The sequence below is a fragment of the Aulostomus chinensis genome, chromosome 16 (assembly GCF_037954235.1).
Source record: "Aulostomus chinensis isolate RoL2024-O1b breed Wild chromosome 16, RoL_Achi_v1.0, whole genome shotgun sequence".
NCBI classification, from domain to species: domain Eukaryota; kingdom Metazoa; phylum Chordata; class Actinopteri; order Syngnathiformes; family Aulostomidae; genus Aulostomus; species Aulostomus chinensis.
Genome location: NC_141335.1, coordinates 13,254,299 through 13,277,252, shown reverse-complemented (window position 1 = coordinate 13,277,252; position 22,954 = coordinate 13,254,299). Strand labels below are relative to the sequence as shown.

Here is a 22,954-nt window from a genome sequence, read left to right as displayed (position 1 = left end):
GTTCATTAGTTTACTGAGTCTTTGTTGACAGAGTAGAACTACTAAAACAGGTCGCGGTGATACGTGATGACAATAGGCACAAATGCCTGGCGTTCTGTTGTTTCTGCAAGTAGCTGAGTCACACCTGGGTTTGCTTATTCATGCACAGCAAAAAAGTCAACAAGAGGAAAAAAAAGGAGAAGAACATGAACAGAACAGTGAGTACAAGTATGAGAAATTTCCAAAAAGTACATTATCACAGCTGGAGGCCAGCGTTTTAAACAGTGACACAAATATGACTCAGAATTAAGGAATTTTGTAGTTTATGAAAAACATTATGAATATTATGTTGTCACTTAAGTTGTCATCAATTAATAATTTGGTAATCTTCACATATTTGTGTGCCATTTTGAGCTAATTATCAGCATGTGAATTATAGTCGTGGCCAGAAAGATTTTGCTCTGAACAGTCACAGAGATCTTGACTTTTAACCACCAAATTCTAAATTACTTCCTTCTGAAGTGGATGTTGACTTTTGTACCTTATTTGAAGAAAGGCCTTCCTGATAAATTGCCTTCGTGAGAATGAGACGGACAGATGAGCAATGTAAAAAACACAATAGGCGTCATTCATAAAGGTTCTGAGAGACAGCTGTAATTTCTAGCCCTCAAAACAGCCAGAAAAGCCCGGTGACATCGATTGTGTAACACTGTAACTGTAATCCAGATGTGAAAAGACTTCAATGTTACAAGAAGAACTCAATAGATGTCACCGGGCGAGGAGTTACACATAGCTGTGAGACTTTGCTTCTGGTTTGTAAGATTAAATTTAAGCTTACATAGAGTCCTCACGTGTGCAAGATGCCACCACAGGAAGTCAGAATAGTTACAATACGGTGTCTTTCAATTAAAAATGATATTTTGTGGTCGAGATAAAATGTTATCGGCAAGTCAGTCTTGGGTAGTCAACTCTATCTGTAGAGCATCTTAACCGCTCTTGCCTGTTATCAGCTAGTCTCTATCCGATTCCGGCAAAGCTGAGGGACTTAACCATGCAAACCAGGAGATATTGAAGAAGCCTTGAGTAACTCTGCAGTCCTGTTGGTACTACCAGGCCTTGCTGGCCTTCACATGCCAATGCCTCTCCTGGTAGCAGATTAAAAGATCAGCCTGTAATTGATGAGCTAAAACCAGGGTGAGTGATTGGCAGGCGATTGTGCACCTGATGAGAAGCAGGTGGAGGGACATGAGAGTGCTGCTATATTTGCGTCCGGAGATACTGAACGTCTCTTTTCATGCAAATGTTACTCCTCTCCTCCCTGTAACCGCTGCTGTCACACCACTGAATTGCCGGGCACCGAATTTTCCAACCAAACAGTGACGAAGTAATCATCTGCAAATAGGCGTCACAGTTCCTCCTCTGAGTGGTGCCTCTGCAGCAGTGAGCTGTAGGTGAGTAATAGCACCATTACTGATAGTTTCAGCTCAGTGTTTGTATGTGTGAGTGTGTGTGTTTGTGTGAGGGTGTGAGGTGGGGGTGGGGACAAGTCTTTTCCTGTTCAGCTTCAAAAAACTGTCACTGTAAATGGAATATATTAGCCCTGATAATTACAGCAGAAGTATTTTGTTGGCCACCTTTTGATATTCCCAGCATTCCCAGGAGTCTTTCTCTGCATGTTTGGTCAGTGTTGCTGCATGTTTAGACATCCCAAAACTGCAGACTTTGGATTCTTTATTGAGGAAAAAAAAAAAGCGTGTGATTTATGACGACTGTAAATAAACTGTCAACAACTTTCACATCAATATCAATCGGGATCCGTGATGTCTCTGAGGAAATATGTGAGGACGAAAATCCCATTTCTGAGCAGTTAACCCTTCCTGTTGTTTACTTCCCTCACTCTCCTTGTTCTCTCTCTCCCTCCCTCCCTGTAAGACCCTCCCTCTGTCCCTCCTGCACTCCCTCCTTCTCTCAGTCTCCACCAGGCGAGCACACAGTCGACTTGACAAGAGAGCTGGATCCGGTTTCCTGGGACTCTGACAGACTTAAAGCACATCAGAGCAGTTGGACTGAACTTCATGGTTGAACCACAGCGGGTGAGTTGACTCATTGACAACTTCCATATTTCTTATCTGCCCTGCACACACTTTGAACTCATTTAAAAAAAAAAAAAAATTCCTCTCTTTCTTGTTCCACTTACATCAATGAATGGCTTGTTGGAGACGAGGAAGTTGATGTGTTCAGTTATTACGAAATTAATTTGAGCAACAGATTAAAAACAGACAGTAGATGAGCACTGAGAAATACCGCTTTCAGAATTTGTTTCTCCTTTTGTGTTGAACCACTTACTGTTAGTAGGAACCAGCATTTGTCTAGGTAGCCGGAGGTGAAACAGGTGTTTCAGGTGAACACAGCATTTATGTGTTTACACTGTGAACACAAGCTCCAGTAATCCTTCATAAGTCCTATTTTGTTTTTCCCAGGACTTGACTTGCATCCCTTCAATGTCAAAACTTTCTCCTTGAAAGAAACTCACCTAGATGACTAGACTATGACAAAGTAACTTAAAGGCCAGTGTTATTCTGTAAACACAAAATCGGCGTAGCAATTTTGTACTCTCAGAACTCTTTCTCTGGATTCTGTCTTGTCTTGTTTGATGTTGGGGTCATTGACCGGCCATGTTTAAAGGAACACACCAACTTTATGGGAAATACGCTTATTATCCATCCTCCCCACAGCCACATACTCCTCTCTGCTCTGAGCTGCGTTAGGGAGCTTAGACCCAGAGAGACCAGCTGACTGCTAATTAGCTTCGCACAATTGATGGTAGCAATGGGAATTGTTAGCATAGCTCCAAAAATTGATCAGGTTTTGGATGTTGTTTTAGCCCGAAGTAATACAGATTAAAGAGGATTAAAACTAGCTGTGCTCCTCTAGTTGTTAGCTGAACTTGTGAGGCGCTGCATCAAATCAGGGCACCCAGTCAGGAAAGTAGTTCCAACTGTGTGTCTGTCTTGCAATTTAAAATGTTTTTTTTGAATTTTTTATAACGAATGTCACACAGAAAACTAGTGATTTTAATGAAGGCAAAGACCGTTTTGGAGAAAATTTAATTTAAACATTGGTATGCTAACACTTCCCACTTCCCACCATTCATTGTGCTAAGCTAACTCGTGTAGGTCACACTTCCTTAATGGAACTCAGATCAGAGGAGAGGATCAATGTTCTTGTCTGGGTCTGGAGATGATGGACGGATATGTCACTGTTACTTTAAGGTCACTCACTCACTGTCTCCCTCACTTGGGATGCCGGGTCACATCTACTCGGAGGAACCACTGTGACTGGTTGATGTCAGTGATGATGGCAGTCACCCAGACGATGTCTTGATCCGTCTAAAAGTAGATCAAACTGAAGACACTGAGCTCTCAGACTTCACTGTGACTCAGCCTGTGGTTGTTTTTTTTTTCTCTTGTATGAGTGTGACATTTTCCTCTATTCTTGTCTGGTTTTCAGTCTCATCATGAGGTGATGACTCTGTAAACCAGTATCGCTCCACCTGGCTCACCTTTTGGCATGGGGTCACGTAAAAGAATGGCGGCTTGGGGGCAACAGCGCGTTGATAGAGCCCCCAGAGCTGCACTGGGGATCTTCCTACTGGGGCTCACCCTGGCACAGTCTGTCAACCTTCAGCCCAGCTGTTCATCGGCCGAGGCTCCTCTTAGCCTCACCCAGCCCCAGTACCAAGACACCGCAGAGATGAACAGTGGAGCCGGCTTCATGACGGCTGTGGTCCAGTCCTTTCTCCACACTGTCCAGCCAAAACCTTTCCCTGAAGGTCAGTCTACTCCCACTTGAATATCTGCTGTCTGTGTCACTTCCAGTTTAAACCACACCAAAATACAACCAGAACAGAGAGAACGGTCTGACCTTCTTTCCTGCTGTGCTGGAATACAGTTGATGATGGTTAATAAGTATCTCAATGGGCACTATGTCAGTCAATCTTTAACCTTAATGTGCTTTTCTGTTGTTTCACCTGTGTCCCTTCTCTTTACATTACTTCCTGCCTGATTTCAGAGAGCAAACATGCCTAAAAGCCTTCGCCCAGTTTCAGCTCATTGTATGTTGGGATAGTCATGTCGCTCCGGAGGATGGAATAATAGCTTTTGTTTGAGGGTTTCAGCAGTGAATGGCTCGATGACGTAAAAGAGACTCTTATTACATTTCAAAATCTTCACCATTAACCAGCAGGTGACAGCACTTGTCTGAACACTCCTTTTACACTTTATCATACGATAAGAGGATAAGGTCCGATGGCTGATGACTGTGGGTTTCTGTTGTAGAACAAACGACACGACCTGTTTGAAGGCACATAATACCGAACGTGTTTGTGATTCAAATCTTTGTGGAGGACTTCCTCTCTTTTTAAAAACAAATTTAACCCCCACAGTCAAAAACCCCCAAACCAAACCTAGTTGCGATAACTTCAAAAAGTTAGTGTCATGATTGCCTTTAAATTTTAAGTTGATGGAACAGCAATACTGGCAACGGCAACATTATGTAGTTTCTTTACATGAAGTCATTGCACTGGGATGTATTGTGATGTTGATGAAATATTGATTAATTATCTCCAATATGTATGTTTATTCAAAATATTGAAATCTTTTCAAGAATTGATAATTATTTCTTGACTAATTTAACATCACCAAACATTTATACAATGTTTGGAGGTCGTTCTTAAATACTTCCAAGTTTAACTTTTTCTCCCCAACTAATTATGACTAATGAATCAACTGAACTGGGGATAAATAGAATTTAAGGCCAAGCAGTCAACCAGAACCCTGAGATCTTGGCTCTAAGGTTACTAACCAGAGAACCTGTTTCACAGGATCATATTCCTTCTAATAATCTGACAAAACAAAACACAAATCAAAAAAACCCTAAACTTCCTTTTCTATGACTTCCTCATAGAAAACACAAGCTGCTGCCACCGGTGTTCATTATTAAGAATAGAACACCGCTGGGAATAAAAGGGTATTTGTTGCAATCTGCAGTCAGATGTCATACCTAGAGAAGGCGGCAGCAACACAAACAGCTCGTGTGAAGAGCAGCAGAAGCTTTATTTAATACTCACAATAACAGTCAAACCACACAATAATTGCTGTTGTCATAAAAAGTTCAATCTCTCCTGAAAAAAGTCCCGGTTTCCCAGTAATCAAGATGGAGGAGTCATATTTCCACTTTTACAATGCAGGAGATGAAAACATTTGTACAAAGCAGGGCAGGACACCTCGTACTACAAATCTGACAAGGAAGTACGCTAAGCATAAAAGTAGTGTGTCCTGTCGCTAAAAGCTGTGATTGGTTATGTTGAATTTAGAGCTTCCCTTTCTTTTCTTTTCTTTTTTTACACTGGAAGAAAATGGAAAACAATTTAAGGATTTTTGGCGCTTTTGTTAAAGTGCGTGACATGACTCCTACTCTGGAAGACTAACCTGACAATTTCAATAAAAAAAAAACCAACTCAACTTTTTCTAAGTTCAACATTTTGCAAACGTCATAGACAAACTATATATATATACACCAAAGGTGTCTTCTGTCAGCATGTTTTGTTCTTGTTCTTGATATAACAGCCCCCCAAAATCCCATTTTAATATATATTTTTATTCCTGGCCTTTTCCCATAATGAGAACAAGTGACTCAGGTACATGAGAAAGTCTGGAACCTTTGTTTGTCCTCTAATCTCTTTCTAGATTTGATCCTGAGGGTTTACACCCACTTTCAAGAACTTCAGTCAAATCAAGAACTCGTGAGAGAGGTGAGTGAATTGAGATGATTTATTTATTTGTACATTCTGTATAGGACAGAGCAGCCACACCCTCCCCAGCTGGAAATCTGAGAGTGATTCGTGTATGTGTGTGCATGGGTGTGTGTGTGGGTGTGTGTGTCCCACTCTAGTGAGGTTACTGAGGCCCTTTCATCCCCTCTGCCTGCAGACTGTCACCACAGTAACGTAAAGCTACTGATGTCTGACGTCTTGCTGTGTTTGACGTCACAACACCACAAAGACCTGCCATTGTGCTGCTATTGAGGGCTTGAAAATTAGATCTTGTGTCACTTTTGTTACCTATCTCTTTTGTGTGTGTGTGTGTGTGTGTGTGTGTGTGTGTAGATCTTGTTATATGAGGTGGGCTTCCTGGTGTGTACAGCCATTGGCATCCTCTACATTGTCCTGATGCCCATAGTTGGCTTCTTCCTGGCATGCTGTCGCTGCTGTGGCAACTGTGGTGGGAAGATGTACCAGAAACAGACACCTTCCACTCACTGTCGCAGAAGAAGTCTCTACTGGAGTGCGTTCGTCACCACGGCCATTATTTTGTGAGTGTGTGTGTGTGTGTGTGTGTTTGTGTGTATCTTTACACAGGATAATGATACATCATCTGAAATTAGCTGAGAAGATGACAGCTTGAAAGTGGTTGTGTGGGTCTCCCTAACATTAAGAATATGTCCATGACACAAATTGAATTGTGTGTATATATGTTTGGTTTTGTGTGTGTGTGTGTGTGTGTGTGTTTGTGTGTGTGTAGTGCTGGCAACATCTGCATGTTCAAAAGCAATGAGCACCTCCAAGTGAGTGTGGACGAGAGTGCATTGGAGCTCAACAACAGCATCAAGAATGTCCACACGTTCCTCACAGCTGTGCCTCAGGTAAGAACAGACGGACAGATGGACAGAGATGCCAAAGGTCAGGGATCCCATTATGGCAGCATTTATCAATACACATTAGCCACACACATTCTGCAATAGCAATGGGATAACGTCCCCTTGAAACTATAACTTGATGTGATATAAAATGTTCCAGTGTTGAATGAGCTTCCTTGTTGTTCCTTTTTAAAAAAGACGGTGAAATGTAACCGTGCCGGAATATTCCATATTTAAACAGGGATCCGTGATTATTTACTCTTGATCTTTTCCTCCCAAAATGAGGGATGCACTCCCTAATTGGCTGCCATCGGTCCAATCCTGTTTGTCCCCCAAAGCTCAGTTCACTATTACCACAGTGTGCTTTCATGAGGACGAGCACGAGCCTAGAATGGTCACATGATGTAACCTAGCAGGCGAGCAAAAAGAGAAATGCCAGTGATACAATGCTGTCTATGAAGTAATCTGACTTCAACCAAATAGGGAAGTACCATTTGGAGTAAAAATGAAGGAAGTCATCTGCTACGTTGTACGTTTTGTTACCGTACGAACACCTCGCTACAAAAACACACATGGTTTCCATGTTGTCCTAATTATTTTAAAACTAGTATCACCCTCAGTGCCAAGAAATCCTGCTTTGTTCCCATCAATCTGCTGAGAGTTGACAGCTTCTTGTGTGAGATGCAAACAGTCCTTAAAGTCTGCAGTCAGCTCAGTGATTAAGACTCAGTTCTGTTGCCTGCAGAGTCAACACACTTATCTCCAGAAACGAGCAGGGCTGGGAAACCCTGGGTTTGTTCCTCCTCTTTTGGAGGAGCTGCTGTGTGTGGTTTTCTTTTGTAATCAGTCCTTGACATGTTTTATTTCAGCTTAGCACATATCTAATATTCCAAACGGTTTGTTTTTCCTCCACCTACCTGAAGCAAGTCTACTACGTGGTGAATGAGAGCTACAGGACCATACAGGAAGTTACTGAGAACCTGGATGGTAAGAACAGGAAGATACTTATGAGCCAATCCTGGTCTCTGTCCAATCACCACAGAAAATGATATGGTATACAAACACCAAAATGTGTGTGTGTGTGTGTGTGTGTGTGTGTGTGTGTGTGTGTGTGTGTGTGATTATATGACACAGCCATTGGACCCCAGTTGGGTTTGGAAATCCAGGGGCGCTTCAGAGGAACGCTGGATCCGGCGCTCCTCTCTGTAAAAGCTCTGGATGAAGGTACAACACACCAGCATGTCGTGTCTTGTTTCAGACTTGTAAATGCCTGTTTACATATCTGACAGGAGATCAGTTGTTCAGGGGTGGCTTTGCTCCCACTGTGCAGTTGAGCTGCAGGCTCTCATGTCTGATGTTGAATTATTTGATGAGGGCTTAAATGTACGAGCCAACAGTTGGTAAGAGCTTAGACAGCTTCGCTTTACCAAGGGTGTGAACACAATATTTATATTTAAGCAGTGGTGGAAGTATTTTTATCACCTACTGTACTTAAAGGGAAATACTCATATTGTCCATCCTCCTCATTGCCAGACGAGAAGATAGGTACCCTTCTTTTCTCTGTGCTGCGCTACAGAGATGAGACCAATGCTCGTTAGCTTAGCACAATGAATGATAGAGGCTGGGAAGTGTCTGCATACCTCATTGCCATGTTTGTTGGGTTACTTTCAAAGAAAATATTTTGCAAGGAAAACATAGACTCCAAGATTGTATCCTTCAAGCGACACTATCAGAGCAAACACCACTGGAACACACACACAACTTTAAAATAACCTTTAGAGGTCAGGGGTTCCAGGAAAGAAAGGTCTGGAATACACAAACATCACGCAGAATGTGTACTTTTACTTTTGACACTTAAGTCAACTCAACATCAAATACTTTAACATTGACCAGAACACTATTTTATCAGGATGTTGTGCACAACATTTTAAAGTTATCATTAAACTTTACTGCCAAGAACAAATCCACAAAATACAAAATAACTTTAACTCAGAGTTAAGACAGAATTCTTAAAGAAGAATAAAGACCGAAATAGTCTTTTGCACAATGCACTTTTGCAACAAATTGGTTTAAATGAGCACATTCCAGTGAAAGCAAGTATGGTTATCATTTGTTGGTTTCAGTAATCCATCTGTTTCCAGAGGGAAATGGGGAAATGAACAGCAAAATGAAAAATATTTTTAAATGATTTACTAAAGAGGGTGGATATATCTCATACATCTCTAGCAACCATTCATTTCCTTAGGTTTTTACAAGATTCGTATGTCAGATATGTTTTTTTGTACAGATTTTTGTATTTTTCTCGTGTTTGTATGAGCAGAGACTGAAAATACCAGCAAACAACTGAAGCAGCTGGACCACTCGTTGTCCCAGCTGCAGGCCAGTGTGGATGTCCTCCAGTCCAACCTCACTGCTGTTAAAAATAACATCAACCAGACTTTGTCCAAGCCAGAGTGCCTCGGCTGCAGCGACCTCAATAGCGAGCTGCACAAACTTACCATTGACACCTCCATCACAGTATGTTTATCTCTCGGAATTATGTGTTTGTAAAGGAAGGCTCTGATTAATCCCTGAATAATAATGGCAACTCAGATATTTCACATAAATGTCAGATTTGATCAAAATTAGCAGATGAATAATTGATACAGTTATGTGGGTGCCGAGATGGACAGGAAACCGCGTCTGAAGCAGGCTGAGATACATAAAGATAATAGTTGATTTACCAGAACAGCTGATTTGTCCTCCTCTCATCTGGCCTCCTCTGCCTATCCCACACTCCTACACTGACACGAAGACACAGTCTCACACGCGCGCACACACATCCTTTCATCTTCTCAAGATAACAAGATACATTCTCTCTGTTTGAGGGAAGCTTGACATCAGTTTGATTAAATCAAAGAAAAACACCCACGTGCTTCTCATTTAGTTGAAATATATTGCCCCCTCCTGTTTGTTTTAGGTATAGCATATTTAGTTCTGTCTGTGTAGGTTCTCATTCATCCAGGTCATCGTAGATCGAAGCGAAGTAAAATCTGGTCAACTGGATGTAAGTTTATCTTGAAGACGTTTCACCTCTCATCCGAGAGGCTTCTTCAGTTCTAGTGAAGAGTGTGGAAACTCCAGCTTATAAACCTATGTGGGAGTGGTCAGTGCTATTGTACAATAGCATACAATACAATACAATACAACTCTTCCACACTCTTCACTAGAACTGAAGAAGCCTCTCGGATGAGAGGTGAAACGTCTTCAAGATAAACTTACGTCCAGTTGACCAGATTTTACTTCGCTTCGATCATATTTAGTTCTATATTTTTTCTCTTCTCCATAGATTCCAAGTCTGAGTGAATTTCAGTCAGCAGTAAATGAGGTCGTCCATGCTGACCTGAAATCCATAATAAAGGAGGTTTGTATCCTAGTGCCGACATTTATCTGTGTTTTACCACCAACAACAGTTACATCTTCGTTTGACGGGGAGACAAACCTTTTTGCTAAAATATGGATTATTTTGCATCACTTCTTTGGGACTCCTGAATGCAGAGGCACTTTAGCCATTAGCTCGAAGCTAATGCAACCTGATGGATAGCAACAACTACAGCCACGGAACAACAGCAAAACTGTGCATTATGTCAGTTTAACTAGTTACATGCTCATCCACTCAGACTTAGATTTGAGCTAGAAATAAACTAATTATAAAACATCTGGTTCTACACTCATTCATGGCCATTTTGGGGGAATTTTGCCGTTGTTAGCCATCACTCACCATTAGCTCCAAGCTAAATGTATATGTCTTACTCTTCTTTTCTGAAGTCACAACAGAAGTAATGCAAGAGGCAATTTTTTTTTAATGGATGCAACATACTTAGTTGTGCATACTTGAAAGGCAAAATGCATTTGAGGTGGCATTGAGGTGCTTGTTTCCATCTCAGGTGAATGATCATTTCAGCAGCATCCCTCAGAGGGTGACCAATGACACCAAGGATGTAGTTCAAAGTGAGTGAACAAAGTTGTAATTAGGCTCTATCTGAAAGATTTAGCTGAATACTACCAGATTTCAAAATGTGTGATTTCAGCCAGCAAGCAGGTGCTGGACAGAATAAAAACCCAGATCTCCCGGGTGACCGATGACGTCCCCCTAGCTGAACTGAACGATGTGTTGGACTCTGTAAATCGGGTTGAGGCAGAGATCACCAAGGTCACCCCGGATCTTGAGAGAGCCGAGCATATCAGGTAAAATATCTAAACATGTCTGATGATCGATGGGAGAAATGGATATGTCACTCATCATATGTATTTCAGATGGGGAGTGTGTGTGGCTCTGTGCTGCGTGGTCCTCTTGGTGGTGGTTTGTAACCTCTTGGGTCTAGTCATGGGTCCTCTTGGTCTCAAACACACAGCAGACCCTACAAAGCGTTCCTGGACGGCAGATTGCGGAGGAACCTTCTTCATGATGTGAGTTCCCTGATGGTTCATTTTTCCGCTGCTGCTGCCGGTGTGAAGAACAAAACAAGCATCTCCATGTGTGTTTGCAGGGCTGCAGGTTTTATCTTCGTCTTCTCCTGGTTGTTCATGATTGCAGTGGTGCTGCTCTTCCTGCTGGGTGGGAATACTTACACTCTGGTCTGTCAGCCCTGGAAGAGCGGACAATTGCTGAAGGTCCACATAAACAATGAAGAACAACACAGGAACCCAACATACAAAAATGCTTCAGAAATGTTCTAAATCTGCTGCCTCTTTTCTCCGCAGGTCATTGATACTCCAGGTTTAATTCCAGGGCTGGACATCGGTGCATCCCTTGGAATTGAAAACGTCACCATCTCCAGTATTTATAGGTAAGTCACTGATAATAGCATTCATCCGCTCATCCATCTTGGATCCAAAAAAAGTGAGTCCACTTTTTATGTTTGCAGTGACTGCACGAGGAACCAGCCTCTGTGGGTGGTACTACACCTGGACAAGATTATCAACCTGGAAGAACTGCTCAATGTCTCCAAAGTCAGCGTCCTTAATGTCCTTTCCCATCGTTTATTACCTGCAAATGTATAATGTAGTGTAATGATATATGTTTACATGTTTTCACTGCAACATTTTGAATGCTTTGGGATTAATAACATCACCAAAACATCTGCAAAATGTTGTGATTAAAAGCTTGTCTTTGAGACATTATTAGAACTTGTCGGTGACATGGGTCATAGCTCCAGTTGGAATGTCGTTGCATAATCTAAGAGTAATGTGAAAATACATGTTAAAAAAATGTTGCTATCACACTTTTGAATGATATTTTCAAAGTACTCAGATATTTTTTTAAAAATTACTCTGGACATTTGCATGTTCCCAGAATGTCACTATTCAAACACAGAGTTGTGAGTCTCTGGTTCACTTCCTGGTTGGTTGAACTAACTGCAGTTCCATCTAAGTCTCCCTGCCGTTTCCTGTGTCTGTATTGTTACTATGCGATAAAGACTTAACATGCCCCATATTAATTTTTTTTAAAAAAAGGAACAAGAGGGTATAATATTCAAAAATGCTCAGGCTTTTGTGTTACAAACACATTTGGAATGTGTTTAGAGAAAGTTCTCTACGGAAGTCCAGGAAGGATGTACTTGGAACTGATTTTTTTAATGCAGTTACCTAGTTTATACAGGACAATGACTAGTTATTATGAGATAATGAGCTTTGCAATGTGATGAGATGATAGTATGAGAAATTAATTGAAATGTGTGTTTTTCTCAGCTCTGTAATTGTCCTTACTTAAAGAAGAAGACTTACTAAGTCTAGTATTTCAACGTGTTAAACCTCTCTCCACTCTCAGTACACCGAGGAGATCCAGCAGCACTTCGAGAGCACCGACATCACTCTGTCCTCCGTCACTCTGCTGAGTCCTGAACTGAAGAATCTGTTCAGAAGCTTCTCCAGTAAGGCTGGAAATGTTGACCTAACTGCTGCTACTCAGCAGGTAGGACTCCCTCATAGCCCCCCGAACACATATGAGCGCATTAACCGTCATGTATTATGCGTTCATGTATAATTTCTGGTTTGTCTCAGATGAACAATATTTCAAGCATCAATCTGAACACAACAGCAGATAAACTTGATGGTCTTGCTGCCATTCAAGTGAGTTCACGATCAGTTTTCCTGTACGATCAATAAGTCATCATATGTGATCTTTTGAATATTAATAAACTCTTGACGTGCTTGAAGACAAACGCTGACATTCAGAAAGAGCTCCAGGATGCAGCAACTGACCTGAGGAATATCCAGACCAACATAGAAACCACCATCTTCCCACAACTGGTGTGTCGCGAGCCCTATCTCAGACTGGCATCTTCCTTTGTGATTATCCTCTATGTTAACCGTCTGTATGATTGTGCCTCTAGGAGAAGCTGAACTCAACGATGGGGAACCTTCGACCTACCGCAGGGAGAGTCAATGTGAGTATTGACTAAAACCTTCAGATGACCGGGGCTTTCGCTTCTGTAACCTACTCTCCGTCTCCTCCAGGGAACGGTGGGGGAGGTGCTGAGGAATGTTGAGGCAGCACAAGACTTCCTGGACACAAATACATCACAGATTATCAAGAATGTGAGTAGAGGCAAGAGTCACATGAGTTGGAAAGAGAAGGAGAGAGAGAGAGAGAGAAAAAAAAGAGCTTCATGTGGTTCTTTAATGCCTGTAATTTAATCCAGAGAGATTAAGGGGGAGGTTTTATGGTTAATTTAGTGTGTTCCACATCTACAGTACACGGAGAATGTATTTAGCTCTTGTAATACTTCGATTACTGAAATTCCAACAAAAGGTACATTTCACGGAAAAGACTTTAATGTATTGCAAAAAACAGGCCTGAAACTAGCTTGCTTAAAATTTAATTACCATGAAATTAAAGTAAAAAGCTGCCTTTGTCTTTGCCTGAGGCATCCATACCAATGATTCGCTCCTTTATGCACGTATTTGAAAACTGAACGTTACATTTCCGATTTAATGCATTAGGAAAGGTCAGTGCAATGCATGAAACGTGCTGTATAAATACACTTTTCTTGCCTTGCCGAATCACAATGCTCTCGCTGTTATTTATGGGTCACTTCAGGGGATTTACCCACAATTCCTCTATGCTGAGATGGCCCGGGCGATCCGCTGATTCCTCAGGATTTCCCACTGTAAAGCAGGGAGAACATTTGTGGAATTTACACTCATTCTTTCTCTCTTTCCCAGGAGAGCAGACACTTCATAGACTGTCAGCTCATTTATTTCACTGATTATGCTGACTGGGCCAAACTCACGGTAAGGTCTGACAGATCTTTGGGATTAATATGTTAAAATGTTAAATGATTTATTTATTTTAAATACTACTACTTCTAGTTTTTGACCACTGCGTTCCTCCTCAGATCACCAAGCAGGTGGGCCGCTGTGGGCCGGTTGCAGGAGCAGTGGATTCGGCAGAGATGATCCTTTGCTCGCACATGGTGGAGTCTTTGGTGAGGGTCTGGGTCTGATTTTTTTTCCTAAAACACTACGCGGTTTCAAGAGTATGCGTTTGCTTTAAAAATGGTCACTTTAAAGGAACCGTGTGTAATTTCTAGTCTTTTCGAGGTGACACTTTATACGTTGTAGCCTCCATAATAGCAAACTATATCATTCCGTCATTACTGTTGTGCTGTAAAAAAAAAAAAAAAAAAAATTAGATAAATTATTTTGAGCATCACACATCTCTGTAAAATGACTCATTTCACTATCAGAATCTGATCTATTTGGACTGAGAATGTTTGAAATGTCTTTAAAAGCTGCAAGCTATAATTATTTATGCACAGTCAAGATGGGGAGGGCTAACAGGAAGTAGCCAGCTTGGCCAGTAACTGGAATCGTAAGAAGTACGAAGCTAATACTACCACAGATGAGTGACCTCATCTAAACTAAACACACTTAATCCGATTTTGGCTTGAAGACGCTTAACAGCCTCGACAATCATTTAGATACTCATTAGCTGTTAGCTATTAGTTTTAGGACAAGTAAAAGGCTTTGAAATTCACGAGAGTGGTATTTTTTGGTGTTTTATGCTGTAGAACAAAACATTAAAATAGGTAAGGCTTGTGTTAACCGCTGACATCAGGAATGTAACAAAAACCCATTTATTGATTTGGAGACAAGGGAACCAGATGGCCAACGATGCTAACTCATGTCCGGGGTTAAGGACTCATTCCTGCACCACTCTAATGAGCATGCTCAGTATGCCTGTAGTGTTGGAGACATGAATTTCAGATACTGCGAGTTTAATTCACTTGGCAGCATCGAGCTCAACGAGCATCATAAGAGCGTATTTGCCAAGGGTGTTAATTCTGAAAAAAAAATGACACATTCTAGCATAAGTGTCATCTTTTCTATCTACTGCAGTTCATATTTTATTCACACTTGTGCTCTCCCTCTCTCTAGAATGCCTTCTGGTTCAGTCTTGGTTGGTGCATGATCTTCTTTATCCCGAGCATCATCTTTTCCATCAAACTAGCCAAATACTACAGAAGAATGAAGTATTCTGATGTCTACGAGTAAGTAACAGACACGAAACTTAAAAACATCCATTCACGCACATGTTCCTCTGGATCCTCTGACCACCGTGAATACTTGTGTTTCCAGCAACCCCATCATCGTTAACCACATCCCGCGGGCCCACATGATAGCTAACTGAGAGGGTAGCACAGGTGTGGTAACGGCAGCACTCAACCAGATCAGAACACACGGTGCACTCGCGTACACATGTGGCACATTGTCACAACAAGACTGAGGGTCAAGACATCCATTGATCTCCGGTTTGACCTCAGGGTGATGCAGGGCATAAGGGAATCTGCAGGGATTTTATTTTTTAACAATTTCAAAGAGATATCTCTCCCTTGTTGCATTACGTAAATGTTTTGTATGTACTGAATGTATGAACTGAGCTGCTGCTGGATTCCATCAAAAATCGCCAACATTCTTTATCTTACTTGCACTTTTGCAGGAAACCAAAGCACAATTTCTTGCATGAATCCAGTGATTGGTTTTGCTATGACTGAAATGTGACTGGAAAGTGTACAGTGTAACATTTTGGGTACTATTTTCTTTGCAAATATGTTTGTTTTTTTTAAACCTGATTTTGATTGATCTGATAATCAATGTTTTTGTATCACTTTGTACTTCAGCGTAGATTGTGTTTATTGTGTTACACAGCACTTTATATGGTCAGCCTTTCAATTGTGATTACATGTGAACATTTCAGCCCAAACAGTAAAACTGTTTTTTTGATTAAGGGATGCACTTGCTCTGCCTTTTTTTTTTCTCCAATCCTTCATCCATCGCACACTCCAAGACGAAGGTACTGACATCTTCTTAACGTGTTTCACTTCAAATTTCATGCATTAGTGGAAAACATTCATACTGTCTTTTGTCTTTGTAATGACCCCCGATGTTTGAATTCATCCTCTCAGCAAATCAATTTACAAATTAAATCAAAGCATTTGGGGAAATGTAACATTCATTAGCTGACACCTAAAATGACTCATGGGAGATAAAAAAACAACAACCCAGACTTATTAAATCTATGGATGAGAATTCCTTAAAAGTGTTTAGTATCTCTACGGGTTTAATTGTGACGAACACTAATTAACGAGAGGCCTCATTAGTGTAAGTGATGAAAATGCTCTTTGAGGTTATGCAGCCATTTATAAAGCTCCTACATTCAGAGTAGCGGCTGATGTGGCAGCAACTGGATGTATTGTTGTTTATTTCTATATTTAGAACCTGGGAATCGATGACGCAGATGGCAGCAGAATGATAGCTGGCAGCAGAGACACTCTCTAATCTCAAAATAGGAGAGAGACCAAGTCAAAGCAAGCTGAAGGGAAATGACAGACAAGATGCACGTAGGAGGGATGATTGGTGTCGTACTTATGTTCCCCTCCCCTCCCCCGAACGTGAGACCCTCCTCATGTCCTCATGTGGAAGCTGTCTGTCTCCTGTTTAAACCAGACACACTCATGACCTGTGTTTGTTATAATCAGTTAGTTTCGAGGTGGCCCTCGCATACAGGAGGGCTCAACATTCCTCTTATAGACCACAGTTCAACATGCTCTGTCTCTCTCCCTCACATACACACACGCGGGCGTGCGCTCTAAGTGGATTTGTCCACTGAAAGGAAACTCAGCAATGAAGGATGATATAAATGAAGAACAAAAGCACAACTGTTGGCCCACCTCAAATGCTCTCTTCTTTACACAGCACTAACAAATGTACGATCTGTCAGCGTGACCTTTTGTTGTGCAGTTGTGTGAACAGCTGCAGCAATTAGAAGGAACATGGTCTTACCAGGGAAGTGAGCATTGCACGTGTTTGGAGCTGCTGTTTGAGGATCACAAATGTCTCCTCCAACACACATGCATGCCCCGGTATGGGACACACACACGCGCGCACACACACACACTTTAATCCAATCAATAAAACCACAAAAAAAAAAAACACCTTTCAGCAGGTACCTGGAAAGTCAACTCCTATATAAGCTTCATATTCAGTTGCCAGGTTTGTTCAGTGGATTGTATTACACTGTATATTTGTACATTTTTACTCACTACAAAGTGGGGATAATTATTCATATTTTATATGAACACATTTGGTTGAGTTGTTTAGATGGTTATAATGAACTGGCAAAATAACTAAACTCTTTCCTGCAATAGTGTGGATGTTGTTTGTAGTCTTGAGGGTGAGTAGCATAGTTAGCATGGCATGAATGTTTGATTGGAGATGATCTGCTATGTGTTGATTTTACCTGCTCTTGTGGTTGCATCTTAAAGTGTTTATGTAGATTTGTTTACACAAATAATAGCTTTCTAGTGACGTGTCATTGGCAGCCATTTTTTTTGTAAGCACTTATGAAAGTAAACAACAGATCACTTAATAAAAAATGTGTGCAAGTAGAGACAAGAAAACCCTGATGGGCTGAAATTAGGTCTCTTACCTAAAATACAATAAAAGGATTACAGTAAATACAATCATGAACCCCAGGTAAAAAAAAAGGAAACAAAGCTGTAAGCCAGTAAAACAAAACATAAAAAAAATCACAAAATACATATGTGACACAAGAAAAATTATGACAAAAAATATGTATCAGTGGAAAAAAGAAAGAGAAAAGAAAGAGATTAAATTATGTTTTAGTTTGTAACGAGTGTGTGTGAGTAAGGAGGAACAAAGTCAAACAGTTATTCGAAGGTTTTGAAAGATATTGAATGTTTGACAATTAAAATAGGAGCATTCCACAACTTTGCTCCTCTGTAGCAAAATGAAAATAGAATATAAACTGGAAATACTACTTCTGTGACAGAAAGGGGGACAAAAGTAAAATAAGAAGCTGAATATTGACAAGTGTTCTTGCTGAAATGAGATTTGCATCGTCTACTATATAGTCCTACATGCCTTCAGCAAGAAAATTGATTCATACAGTACATTTTTTGGCAGATTTTGGTGTTGTTGGTGATAATATAATTAATTCTTGGTGTCATTCATAAATATTCTTCTGGTTTATGGGAACACCAACTCATCTTTACTCGTGAAGCTGGAGTGTTCATGTTTTTTTGTGTGTGCAAATGTTATTGTCTAAATGAATACCTTATCGGAGTAATCCTGCTTTTTCAAATTTGGTTGACATTTTATTTTGGGTGTTTGTCTTTTCCACAGGTTTTCCTGTAGAGAAATTTAAATTAACAGAGGAAGTTTTTTGCAGCGGCATCATGAAAGACAAACATCAGTTGATGTCAGAATAGAATTCCGTGAGTGTAATGTGTTTTTCTTTAATCTTGCTTTAAAATGCATCATCGTGATGCAACAAACCCCTCCCCTTCCCAACTGTTACATATAGGTTATAAATCGTTCTGTCTTAAGACCTGAAGGTGTTGAGGCAGGAGGTTTGTATTCAACAAACTTTACTGAGAGAAACAACACCAGTTTGAGAAACTCTACAGTCGTACCTGAAGATCAATTTCTGACTCTTGAATCAAGTTCACGCTGAAGATTTGACTTGAAGAATGTCTTGCAGGACTTATTCCTTACCCAGCTCGGACAACACAGATGTTTCAGGTAAGAGTAAAAGTATGGCAACATGTTGAAAGAAACTAAGATGTTACACAGGACAGCTCTGCTCTAGTGTTCAGGATAGATTACCAGTGTCTGATACTTTAAGGATTTTGTTCGTCATCTCATCCTGTCTGTCGTTAGCCTCGTAGCACAACTGCCTAAGTCATATTTTGGCCAAATTGATATCTGCCTAACTCACCGAACTACTAAACCTAAAGATATGACTGAGGCAATTGTGCTACGAGGCTCTAACGCTATGTTACTATTGTGTCTGTTGGGGTTTCTTAAATTCATTTGAATTCAGTAACCATGTGAAGGCACACTTCAAAGCTTAAACCTCTGCCAAGGTGCATGCATTGTTTGTGTGGAAATTTCGGCATAGTGAATTTTTGGGTTCTATTTTAATAAAACTTGGTGCATCCGGTCCCATCACTGACTCCAACTCATTGACTAAAAGTAACACAAGGGGAAACAATGTATTTAAGCAATAAAAATGGTAAAAATTCAAGATGGATGGAAATGTAGCACTTGATCAGTTGGCAGGAAAGAATCTGTTAGAGGTTGCCATGGTGATGAAAACTGCCACTTAGTTGTCTTCTAAAAGCTTTGGTCTTCCTGACATGGCAGTCCATGGGTCAGTTGGAGGGTCAGGGAGAAAGAAACATCTGTGTTTAAAAAAAATTGAAACAACTTCGGCTAAAACACGTACATGAAAGTATTATTTGTTGCTGTGGGGAGCAAATGAACAGACATTTCACTCTTTCCCATCTGTGTGTGATGTTCACCACTTTAGTCTCTGAACACCAGTCAGTTAAGTGAAAAATATTGGTGTTTTTGCCCTGTGAAATTTAGTGAGTTCTTCTTGGCTCATACTCATATATCTCTGAACCAAGTTTCATTGTGTCATCCTGCTAAAATACAATCCAAACTTCCTTAAATGATGATTCATTTGCATTGGAGACAGTTCACGGGATCTTAGAGGGACTCACAAAGATTAAAAGGCAAGAATGTGAATCGTTTGTTGTTGTAATTCAGCTGATGAAATATGTTCCTCATCTACAGTTACTTCTATGGCACCAGAGATCCAGGCAGCCCAAACCCTGTACAGCAGCTCGACCTCCTATTACATCCTGGACTTTATCGGCGAGGGCTGTTTTGGAAAAGTGGCCAAGTGCCGAAATCTTGCGACCAAGGAGACAGTTGCTGTGAAGATTCTCAAGAATGATACTGAGTTTCTTCAGGACACAGAAAAGGAAATGACCATGCTGCAGATGATCAGTGGCCTGGATCCTGCTCGTACCAACATGGTAAAATTTTTTGAAAGATTTGATTTTATGGGACACACCTGTCTGGCCTTCGAAATGCTGGACCAGAGTCTCTTTGATCTCCTGAACCAGCGAGAATGGGAGCCCCTGTCTTTGTGTGAGATTCGTCCAATCGCACAACAGCTGCTGGAGGCCCTGGACGCCCTGAGGGTTGTTGGTGTTCTGCACACTGACATCAAACCCGACAACATCATGCTGGTCAATCAGCAGAAACACCCCCTCAGGGTCAAGCTCATAGACTTTGGGGAGGCGATTCCAGTCTCTGCAGCCACAGTGGGGCTGGAAATCCAGCCAAGAGGTTTCAGGGCACCCGAGGTCGCCCTTGGTCTCCCATTCAGCCAGGCCATTGACGTTTGGGGGCTGGGATGCGTCCTGGGCTTCCTGTACCTAGCAGACAACCCCTTTCCAGTTGAGTGTGACTACCAGTCCATGAAGTGCATGCTTGAGGTTTTGGGCCAGCCAGAGGACCACATGCTGAGGACCGGTTTATACACCCGCTTCTTTTTCAATGAAGTGGATACAACTGATGGAACAAGGTGGGAGCTGAAGACCCCTGAAGAGTATGCCGAAGCCAACGGTATGGAGCCTAAGGAAAGGAAGGCCTTCTTTGACCTTCTGAGCTCTCTGGATGACCTTGTCTGCATCCATCCTGAAGGGGACGCAGCCGAGTTTGAGGACAGGAGGGTCTTTGTGGACCTCCTAAAAGGTCTTCTGCATCTTGATGGGGAACAACGGGTCTCCCCCCGTCAAGCTCTGCAACATCGCTTCCATACCTTGACCCACCTGACCAACAGCACGGACGCAAGCTCCTATGTGACCACTGCCCGCCACATGATGGACATCTGTCGAGTGGATGATGTCCATGCCTCTTTATGTCATGGACCGCCAATTAATGTGACCAAACACCCTGTCATCACACACAACCTGGCCAATGGAGAGGAATCCCCCTACTCTGAAGATGTAGAGGGCTCGTCTGCTGATGAACATGAAAGTGTCAGGTCTTCAGATGATGACAATCACCTTTCAGAAGAAGATGAAGATGACGACAAAGACACCTGGTCTTCAGATGACGATGAAGACACCTGGTCTTCGGATGACGACGAAGACACCTGGTCATTAGATGATGATGAAGACACCTGGTCATTAAATGATGACGAAGACACCTGGTCATTAGATGATGACGAAGACACCGCGTCTGAAGACGACGAGGTAGACACCTCGTCTGATGATGATGAAGAAGGCATCTCCTCTGAAGAAGACGACAAAGACACCTGGTCCACAGATGAAGATGGAGATGCTTGTGATGAAGACTTAGACACCTGCTCCTCAGATGGACCACGAGAGCCTTCTCAAGTTTCTTCATCCGTCTCCACTCCAAAAGTGTTCAGAAGGATTCACAAATTCTTTCGCCAAATCACCACTGGCATTTGCTGCTGCTTCAGACCCGTAACAGAAGACTGACTTTGGTTGGAATCTTTTTTTTTTCAAGAGTGTGAGACTCATAAAAAAATCAACCTGATGTGAATTGAATCAACATGAGGATGGGGATCAACATTAAAAAAAAAATCAGGAACATCACAAGGCGAAATGGTGGATCAGAGTCGGGGCCAAGTGAAGTAATCTGACAATCTGGCAAAGAGTGAGGACCATTCCAGATGTCCCTGGAGCTGACGATTGTCCTACCACCCTCAGCCCCATGGCCAGGAGAGAGCGTTCCACCTACCTGACATGTAAATGAGCAACTATCCCCTAGAGTACATTTTTATTAGAATAAAAGGCTTTTCATTTACACACCAAACAAAAACAACACACCAATTCTCATATTTTTTTGGTTTGTTACAGTAAAATGAGCTGCCCTTTAACCAGAAGAAGATGTGGAGACGTCCCTCCTGCTGCGTCTGATGACGACGATGCTTTTGTTGTTTGCCAAGCAAGAATAGAAGACCCAGAAAGCACCTCATGTTTCTATGGAAAACTATCGAATCAGTTTTTTAATGAACTTTGAGTCTGTTGCACAAAACTTGCATAAATGTTTGAATTTCATCCTGAAAAAAGGTTGTCTTTGATGAGATGATGAATGTAAGTGAAAATAACTGAATAATGAATTGTTTAAATGAAAACTAAATTCCACCTGAATGTGGATTCAAGTCTAAATTTTAATAATTAATCCAAAATTATGTTGACCCTTACTGTCATTACCAGACACAGGCAGGACTTCATCAGTAGGTGTTGGTCTTTGGCTTAGAGAAACAGCCTTCACTAAGATGGCAACAACTTCAAAGTTTACAAAGACACACACACACACACACACACTTGTTTTGTAGAGTCATGAAACTAAACACTGATCTTGTATCTTAACAGGTAAGCGGCCTCTGGGTTTTCACACAGCGTGCGTTCATGGATTCCATCAAGCTGCCTACCCAAAGCTACAATACTGAACTGGCAGACGAGGTATGATGATGATGACCTTCACTCCTTTCTCCAAGCAAGTCTCAACATGATTTAGATGTTGCAGCTAAATGTGATTTTAATATTTCTTGCAGGATCGTTGGGATGCTGACTGAGAGGATGGTGGACAAATCTGGGGTCCTGTACGGCCTGAGGCACGTGGCCATGGCCTTTTTTCCTCCCCTATGTGCTGTTACCTTGCCGCGGTGGGGGGGCTTATGGTCCTCTATGACTCTGAAGGCTGCCCCAATGGGGGTCCCCAGCAGGTCCAACCATGCCAGGCAGGTTTCAGAGGAGAGGCCAGACTAAAATCAGCACTCGCACCCCTGGATTGGGGTTTGGTGCCAGGCTTGTCCATCTCCCCCGTTCTGTGTGCTGCTCTCCTCCATGTGTAGAGGGAAGATGAAAACTGAACACTGGTT

At 41.6% G+C, this 22,954-nt stretch overlaps 2 protein-coding genes across 2 annotated transcripts; both read left to right on the top strand.

Moving 5' to 3' along the window:
* Positions 1–1,251: 1,251 nt before the first annotated feature.
* On the top strand, positions 1,252–15,972 carry prom2 (prominin 2). Its single transcript, XM_086180546.1, has 25 exons — positions 1,252–1,430; positions 1,912–2,072; positions 3,490–3,811; positions 5,727–5,791; positions 6,146–6,351; positions 6,561–6,681; positions 7,599–7,662; positions 7,810–7,899; positions 8,996–9,192; positions 10,004–10,078; positions 10,602–10,665; positions 10,746–10,902; positions 10,972–11,124; positions 11,205–11,328; positions 11,419–11,504; positions 11,583–11,667; positions 12,485–12,628; positions 12,718–12,786; positions 12,874–12,966; positions 13,050–13,103; positions 13,174–13,254; positions 13,882–13,950; positions 14,055–14,144; positions 15,097–15,209; positions 15,298–15,972. The coding sequence occupies exons 3-25, from the start codon at positions 3,550–3,552 to the stop codon at positions 15,347–15,349; spliced, it is 2,514 nt and encodes an 837-aa protein (XP_086036672.1). The 5' UTR covers positions 1,252–1,430; positions 1,912–2,072; positions 3,490–3,549; the 3' UTR covers positions 15,350–15,972.
* Positions 15,973–18,004: 2,032 nt separating this feature from the next.
* LOC147247558 (homeodomain-interacting protein kinase 1-like) lies at positions 18,005–22,703 on the top strand. The gene is made up of 4 exons (XM_086180547.1): positions 18,005–18,762; positions 19,822–21,814; positions 21,927–22,535; positions 22,628–22,703. The coding sequence occupies exons 1-2, from the start codon at positions 18,711–18,713 to the stop codon at positions 21,543–21,545; spliced, it is 1,776 nt and encodes a 591-aa protein (XP_086036673.1). The 5' UTR covers positions 18,005–18,710; the 3' UTR covers positions 21,546–21,814; positions 21,927–22,535; positions 22,628–22,703.
* Positions 22,704–22,954: the final 251 nt, after the last annotated feature.

What these genes read in the sequence shown, in the direction of transcription:
- prom2 (XM_086180546.1), top strand. Translation starts at nt 3,550, where the DNA reads ATGGGGTCACGTAAAAGAATGGCGGCTTGGGGGCAACAGCGCGTTGAT. An exon ending in AGAGCGGACAATTGCTGAAG is followed by an intron (nt 11,329 to 11,418) that starts GTCCACATAAAC and finishes TTTTCTCCGCAG; the next exon opens with GTCATTGATACTCCAGGTTT. An exon ending in TAACTGCTGCTACTCAGCAG is followed by an intron (nt 12,629 to 12,717) that starts GTAGGACTCCCT and finishes GGTTTGTCTCAG; the next exon opens with ATGAACAATATTTCAAGCAT.
- LOC147247558 (XM_086180547.1), top strand. Translation starts at nt 18,711, where the DNA reads ATGTCTTGCAGGACTTATTCCTTACCCAGCTCGGACAACACAGATGTT. An exon ending in GGACAACACAGATGTTTCAG is followed by an intron (nt 18,763 to 19,821) that starts GTAAGAGTAAAA and finishes CCTCATCTACAG; the next exon opens with TTACTTCTATGGCACCAGAG.